We start from the raw sequence: 8,414 nt of genomic DNA, 5'->3' as shown, positions 1-8,414 counted from the left end.
AACCCACTGCCATCAAGTCGATTCTGCCTCATAGCAACCCTGTAAGGACAGAGTAGAACTGCCCCCACAGGGTTTCCAAGGAGTGTCTTGTGGTTGGAACTCATGACCTTTTGGTTGGCAGCCAAGCTCTTAACCATTACACCACCAGGGTTCCATTATGGGGAAAGAGGGGATGTTTTAATGTCTCCCTTCTCCCAATTCGAATTGCTTGGAGGCAAACTAGTCTTCACTATTGTTTTGAAGGATAATCTATACATGTCAAATTCTTTTCCAAATGGAGCTGTTCATTACCATTAGCCTGTTCTCTCTCCACAATTTTAATACATATTGGGTACTTGGGGGTAGACAAACATCTTTTGGGCTTAGGTTGCTGGTCCACCTTGATCTGGCAGAAAAGAGCTTACTTCACGCAGGTGTGCTAGACTATGAGGTGGATGCAGTAAGTAGGTGAGATTTGGATTGCCTCAACATGGAGAGGAGATGAGTGTGCTTTGAGTTATTAGTGAGATTTTGAAGTTGAAGATAATGGGAAAAATAATGTTTGTGAAAACAAGCAGCTTCCCCCCTCCCAAGAGGGGGGTACTGGAATAGACATTTGTGGTTTTATTTTACATCTATTTCCTTTTTTTTTTTTTCTTTTTACAATAACAACCTGATTTTCTTTTGGAAAATCACCTGTTTTCTGCTCTCATTCCATATGGTTTGGGTGGTATTAACACCACCTCTTCCTCCAGATATAGGTATTTGACTTAGGCCTGGTCAATCAGAAGACTGCACCTTCCTACTAAAGTGATGGTTCAGAGATGGGCACATGCCCTAATTAAAACCTATGAGAAGCAAAGTTAGATTTTTTAAAGGGAGACATTCACTATTGTTTTACGTTGCATTTGAAGTTGTGTGGATGTAAGTTTGGAGCTTTGAGCAACCCCCTAAGCACCATGAGAGAAAGGGATGCCTGAGGATGAAGTCAGGACAAAAGGAAGCCAAGGCGATAAACAGAAAACTGGTAATATTGTTGAGCTGGTGGATTCTGCTGTGCCGAAACACAGAACTATGTCCTAGAATTTTTAGTTATGTTAACCAGTTAACTCCTTCCTTTAAGCATATTAGATGTGTTTTCTTTCCTGCCTTCTTCCCCTCTTACTCCTTCCCTCCCTTTGGCTAACAGAACCCTGTAAGAGGCTTCTACATATTTATGTAGATCCTTCTCTATATTATTCTGTCTTTCTTTCTCCTAACTTCCCTCCCTCCTTTTTTCTGAAAGAACCCTAAGTATAAGAAGCATCTATGTTGATGTTAGCTGTTGTTGAACTGTCCCTGACTTGTGGTGACTCCATGCACAATGGAACAAAATACTGCCCGCTCCTGCACCATCCCCACAATCAGCTGCAGATTGGACCATTGTGATTGATAGGGTTTTCATCGGCTGATTTCTGGATATAGATTGCCAGCCCTTTCTTTCTAGTCTTAGTCTGGAAGTTCTACCAGAACCTGTTCAGCATCATAGTAACAAGCAAGCCTCCACTGGCAAATGGGTGGTGGCTGTGATGAAGTATATTGGCCAAGAATTGAACCCTTGCCTCCCACATGAAAGGCAATAATTCTACCACTGAATGTATTTATGCAAATCTTGGAGGTAAAGATGACTTAAATTTAGAAAAAAAAGGAAACTTCAAATCCTATTTATTTTAAAAAAAAACTAAGAACATTGTTATAATATTGCTGCATGCAGGCCAGGGCACAACAGCATTGAATTTTAAAGATACCAACCAAAAACCAAACCAAACCCCTTGTCATCGAGTCAATTCCAACTCCTAGCAACCATGCAGGACAAAGTAGAACTGCCCCATAGGGATTCCAAGGAGCACTTGGTGGTTCTGAACTGCTGACCTTTTATCATCAGCAGTAGCTCTTAACCACTATGGCACTAGGGTTTCCTTTAAAGATACAGTACTTTAGTAATGTAATTGTTGTCAATAAAGTTGATGCTAGGGCACTATCGTACCTTGTCTATTATAGGAACTTGGGAAGTATATTTGCAACACAGAAAACATCATTAAAATATACCCAACTTTGTGCACTACTTGAAGTATTGGTTTTCTTCAATCTAGTCAAAGAATATTTGCTTTATGAAATTCTGTAATTTCACAGGAAAAAGACAATTTAATATCACATTCCAGCTTTTCATCATTAGACCTTGATTTGTATTTAGTCAGCAGGCTCCTACCTGTATACTGTCTTTTTGTCTACAGACTTTATGATGAAATATTGTTTTCTTATGAATTAATTTTAAAAGAGGTGGCTGCTTTGTTAAATAAAATGAACTGAAAATCTGGACGCTTTCAAAAGGGTGAGTGACCTGTGATTTCTTTGTTTTAAAAATGATGCTATTGAGTGTTTTTAGGAAACTTTTCACTTAATTTTGGGAAAAAAGCAATCATAGACTTGTAGAGCTGGAAAAGAATATAGAGATAATCAAGCCCTAAACTCTTATTTTTGGGTGTGGAAACACAGGTACAGAGACAGAAAATGGAAATAATGGGTAAAAAGTTTAAGCACTTGAACTGTCTTTGGCAACCAGAGAGCAAAAAGAAGCTGTTTTCTCTCTTTTGCATTCACTTGTACTCTCTCATTTTCTCTCTCAGACCTCCTTTTGTGGGTACATACTGGGGTTCATAGGCTATGTGAGAATTACACGTCTCTTTCTTAATTTATATGTAATTTATTCTTTATTGATGTTGGTTTTGTTCATTATCTAACCCTGCAGACTCATTGGACAAGGGCTATATAAAATGTCAGTTTTATTACTGCTCTACTAGTAACAGTAATAAAAAAGATAATGTCACACAGTTTTTTGGCAGAGGAGAAGGGTACAGTGGAACACCAGCAAGCAACATATTTAGATATTGGTGCTGGAGAATTTGGTTAGAATGGATCCCCTTGCCCCTTGCAAAGGCCCATCTTTCTCTCAACCTCCTGGATTCCCAAGAACCGTGTAACTATGTTGAGTCAGGCTGTGTTTACGTGGCCCTGTGTTCACTCAGCCTGGTCTCAGCCAGGCAAATGCCCACAGTACCTCCTAATTAGGTAGAGTTTCCCCAGTGTTTAGTAGGTGCTGTGCATATAGGATCTTAATACAAACTTTTTAACTGAACTGAAGAAAGCTAAAACGAAAAAAGTCAGCATTTCACTGACGTTAGAAGTTTCCCAGAGAGGAAATTCGCTGTGAAGTACCCATTAATGTTAGTAGTTCTCAGAACATTCTGTGATGTAGCAATAATATTGTTGGTAACTGAAAGTGTGATTTCACATAGAGAACCACTCCTGAGTTTTTTTAAAACTATTTTTTTTAACACATGGAATTACACACAATACAAAATACGTTTTACAAGTTGAAATCTTTATAGTCATGGGTACAGTTACAGTAACGCAAGTAATATTAGTGCATTCACTTAAAGCAGCTATTTATCTTCACTGGGCTTAAAATGACGCCAAGGACGAATTATTTGCTTTAATTGCTTTCTAGTCTTTGAATTTAAAAAAAAAGAAAAAGAAAAATTACTTCTGTCTCCTGCGTAATATGTCAGGATGATAAACAATGCCAACAATTAAGTAGTCTGGTATTTCTATAAGTGGGAGATTGTATTCCAATAGCTCTTAAGTTGTAAATCCTAAGGCTTTGGCTAAATATGTCTATCAAATTGTCATTATCTCAGCTTTCAGGAAAATTACATCATCTTTGGTGATAGGCTGCCAACAAAGAGAAACTATAGACTACACCATTTTTCCAAAGAATCCTGTATTTTAATGAATAGCTGAATAAATAGACATTAATTATGAAATTCACATTAAGATAGAAGAAATTCCAAACATTCTGATTGCTTTATCTCTCTTAAATTTGATAGCTACTACAAAACATACTATTTATGTTAGGATAAAAAATAAGCTGGATCACAAGAGTGTAACTGGGAAGTGCTGGCAGATATATACAGTAACATGGGGGAGCCATAAAATAAAGGTGCTCATATATACATCACTTTTTCTTTCTTTTTGCATGGGGAAACACTGTTTTATAAAATGGGAAAACACACAGTAGACCACATGCAACAGGGACCAATATAATGTGCACAGCAGAATAATCAAACAAGACACAAGAACTATATGGGTTTAAAAAAGAATTTGAGAGCAAAAAAAAAAAGAAAGGATTGAAACCTGGAATGCTTTCTTACTGAGGTTTCAGAATATAAATTTGTTTAATAAGCCTCTTGATAGTTTTCAAAAGTTCCCACTCGGCCACCTGTGGTTTAAGTGTAGAGCTAAAAATAAACCATCATATTATACAAAATTTGTATATTAGCATACAAAAGGTAACAATTTACTTTTTGTATAAAATATAACCTTCTGATAGTATATTTATTTCACATATGTATAAATATAACCCAAAGAATATGTTTTAAGTATTTCTACCAAAATATTCTTTACAAAAGTTTACAAAACAAGTAATTTATTTATATTTACAACTTAGCACAGAAAAGATTCTGGGCCAGCGATGTTGATGTTGTGTAAAAGAAGGAGAGTACTTCTAGACCTTTTAAAGAGTGGAAGAGGGCTTTGCAGAACTTTCAAAATGTGTTCTTATTTGAACAGATATTTAAAAACTTGTTTATTAAACAGCTTCAGTTAAATTACATTTGATGTTTGACTATGTGAGCATATAACTCAAAAGGCTGAAGATAACCTTTGCTCTCTGTAATTGGGAAAATGATGATGATATTCTGCATCCACCCCAAATCAGGACATGTGTTACCCATTTTACAGCTGCTCTGTATGTGGGCACTGAGGTTAAATGACTCAACAAACTCTCTACTTTCATTGATCCCGCCCTCACCCCTTAGGAAGAAAACCTGGAGGCGAAGGGTCCATCTTGCATCGGGCAATGATTCATCGCATCAGGGACAGAAGACTGAATAGACTGTTACTTACAGACCACGTTCTATTTAGCTATTTACCCAAATAATATGTCCAAAGAGGGACAGTTTATTTTCCCTCTCAATTATGCTTTCCTCCAAACCCTATGAAATAGATTTGTTCTCACACCCACCACTGGTCCTGGCCTTTTGCTTCTTATCTCCAGTGTCAATTTTGGTCTCTAAACCTCCTTTCTTCAAAATCAGGCTCTGCTTATCAAAATAAGTAGGATGGAAAAAAAGGCCCAATTGTAATCTCCAGCAGGCATCATAACAACAAGCAACATCCCAGGTTATTTGTATAAGCTGAATAAATCTCCTTTATAGCAATGCCCAGTGGAGTTATTTTCTCAAAAACAATAGTGAAATCTGATGCATACAGGTGTCCACCAACATTTTAGTATGATTAGGACAGGTCTTGGCTGTATCTAAAACTTTGGAACGGACTCAGAAATTGGTTGTAGAAGCCCAAATAATGTTGCACAGCTCTATATTCTTGTTTTTATCACCAGTCATAGATTCCCTCTGAAGTATGGGAGGTATGGGAAAACTGAAAGAGTAAGGGATAGATCTAAGGTAGAAATTCTATAATCTACTTATGCTTTCTAGTCTCTCCATCACTCCCTTACTTAGGATACTGTTTGGTTATTACCAACAAACCTATAACATGTCAATCTACCTTGGAAGCTTTAGGAAAATTAAATTTTAAAAAAGTGTGGCAAGATTAAACTGCACTCGTATCTATTAGAGCAAGTTAAGGAATTTGTTGCTTGTTGGTTGGAACTAGTATCTCCACATGGCAGGAGGTTTAAACAAGTTGTAAGTTCTATTACTTTTTCTTTCAGGGAGAAAAGGAGCTTGGGAAGTCTATTTTACAAAATTAATTACAGATCAACACACAGTTCTGTTTGGATAAATTGGATACTGTACCCTGGAGTTTAGACAGGGGAAAGTGATCCCAATGTTTTACTTTCAGGTTTGAGATATAAAACAAGCATGTGGACCAAAACATTCACCACCACAATTACTTTTTGTTTTCTATTTTGAGCCATTGCATCTTCACATAGTCCAACTAAAAGTCAGCAGTTCAGCCTTTACAGAGTCCTCGTAAAATACTGCCTTTTAGTGCTTGGAGTTTGTGAATTGTCTCCCTTTCTCCTTCAGGAGTTGTTTCCCAAGATTTCATCAAGATTGATGTCTTTCATCCAGTCATCATTACCAGGCTCTGTCTTCAATAAAGAATCAATGAAATCAGCATCACTGTTGAGGGCAGGGCCCATGTTATCAGTCTGTTGGCTGAGGAAGTCAAAAGCTAAGTCACTGCTATGGTCAGTTCCTTGAAAGGCCCTGGAGCTTGGGTTGGATGGAGGAAAATTGCTGGGTGTCAGGGATGGTGGCTGGCTTAAGCCTGTTCTCGACTGATTCAACCCTGTTCCCGACTGGTTCATATTAGGCAAAATCTGTGTGTTTAGTTGATTGGGTCTGAGATTCAGACCTCTGAGCGGACCCATGGTCTGTCCATTTAACGTTTGGCTCATTTGGTTCATGGGTCTCATTTGCACTGCTGGTGTTAACTGGCTAGGAGCCACTGCCCTCTGGGAAAATTGCTGGCTACCTACGGCCTGTTGCAATGACTGGTTTGGAGTAAAGGCTGCAGGTGTACCTGTTGGGAAGCGGACTCCTGTGGACTTCAGGGCTTCCTGCTGTTTGGTTGTTGCTTCTTGAGAGGCCCAGTTTGGTGCTGTTGTGTTGGGTGTGATCATTACATTTGATGTTCTCTGTGCTGACATGCTTGTTATGCCGTGGGTTAAGCTTGGTCTTAATTGTTGAGAATTGCCAACAGATGCAGCTCCAAAAGTGGCCACATTGTTATTATTACTTGGCCCTAAGGTAGGTGGCCGTGGCATCAGAGGGTTGTTCTGATTTGCTATCAGTTGGTTGGGGTTTCTCTGTTGGGTCAACTGATTCATTCCTGAAGTGACATTGTATGTGCCAGGCTGGTTACAAGGAAGGTTTCCATACATTCCTATATTCTGAATTGATGTGGATAACAATGGCATTCTTGTCGCATGGGAAGTAGACAGGAGGCTGGGATTTGGAGTTAAAATGCTATGTGTTGAAACTGGGTTTGCCAAAGCCTGATTAGAGTTTAAACTCCCTGTTGCTGAGCCACCTGAAAGAAAGGAGGAGAATTAGTTTATAACAGTAGGTTATGTCCTCTTTTAAAGCAATTTGCAATAACTTTTCAACTCTGAAACCACTTTCAGGTGTAAAAACAAACAAGGAGAAATAATCTTTACAACATATTATATAAAAGGAATAAGATAAGTTGCTACTGCTTTTGGAGGAAGTATCACCCTAGGTCACCCACTGGTCAAGAGTTTACACATTAAGAAGATAGAATGCTTATATTTAATGAGTTTTATTTTCTTCTGCTCTAGAGTCACCAAGGGGAGGTGATAGTCAATCTTTCATTTTGAATTAATTTTATTTTGTCCCAAGACCAAAGGCTATTCCTTTGATCAGCTAGCTGTCATATAATCCTTGTGATTGATTACACCAGGGTCCAAATAAGAAAGTGTGGATGAATAATACATGGCTACTAGAGTAATATTCCTAACCCATGGCCTTGAAAATCATGCCCATTCTTCCTCTGCATCATCCCCATGTAAGACATTTCCATGAGTGTCCAAAGAATAAATTCCATATCTATAGTCTGAAATTCAATGTAATCCTTGTTCTAGTGACTTTTGCCATAAAGAAAATTCTCTGCTACAGGAGGTGTAGTCATTGTTGCATTGTTACCCAACACACTACAGTGACATTTGCTCATGCATTGCTCTATGATGCCCTTCTTACCTTACTGACTCTGATATGTCTTCAAGGCTCACTAAGGCCCAAGCTCCTCCATTAAACTTCCCATTATATTCCAATCTCCGCTCTTCAGCAGCATTTGCTCTTTTGAAGCTTTCAGTTACCACTTAGCTTTTGTACTGGGCAATCCATGTAGCCTCCAAATGTCTCCCAATTACTCTGATGCCTGTCAACTGATTGAATGTGGGACTACTGCCTGAGCCACAGGCTGCTGAATAGGGAGACTCTACATACCAGATAATTATTAATTAACCCACTGAAATCTTTCTGACTTCAGGAGGTTAAAGTTACTGAGGAAAAACATCTTGAAAGGCAAAAATGGAGTGCCAGAAAGAAAGAGAGAAAATGCCTGCTAGGTGAGGCAGGAATCTGTGCCTGTTTTGTTCACTGTCATCTCCCCGGAGTCTAGAAAGCGCATGGCACAAAGTAGCTATTCAATTGATATTTATTGAATGAATGAGAGATTGAAGCAAACATAAAACTGGGAGAAAGATACTCCTTTAAAATACTCTCCCTTCAGAGCGGCAGGGAGGCCCAGAGAATAAGAGATACTGAAAGACAGGGAACAACACA

At 38.5% G+C, this 8,414-nt stretch overlaps 1 protein-coding gene across 2 annotated transcripts in view; it reads right to left on the bottom strand.

Annotated features, from left to right (window-relative positions):
- Positions 1 to 3,361: 3,361 nt before the first annotated feature.
- The window catches only part of MAML2 (mastermind like transcriptional coactivator 2), a 397,090-nt gene continuing 392,037 nt past the window's right edge, over positions 3,362 to 8,414 (bottom strand). For both annotated transcript variants that reach the window (XM_049889484.1, XM_049889485.1), the window contains one exon: positions 3,362 to 7,140. In XM_049889484.1, the coding sequence (XP_049745441.1) occupies positions 6,128 to 7,140 (1,013 nt within the window). In that variant the 3' untranslated portion in view covers positions 3,362 to 6,127. The remainder of the gene's footprint in view (positions 7,141 to 8,414) is intronic.

Source organism: Elephas maximus, chromosome 7, assembly GCF_024166365.1.
Source record: "Elephas maximus indicus isolate mEleMax1 chromosome 7, mEleMax1 primary haplotype, whole genome shotgun sequence".
In the NCBI taxonomy this organism is placed as follows: domain Eukaryota; kingdom Metazoa; phylum Chordata; class Mammalia; order Proboscidea; family Elephantidae; genus Elephas; species Elephas maximus.
This window is presented reverse-complemented; position numbering and strand designations above follow the sequence as displayed.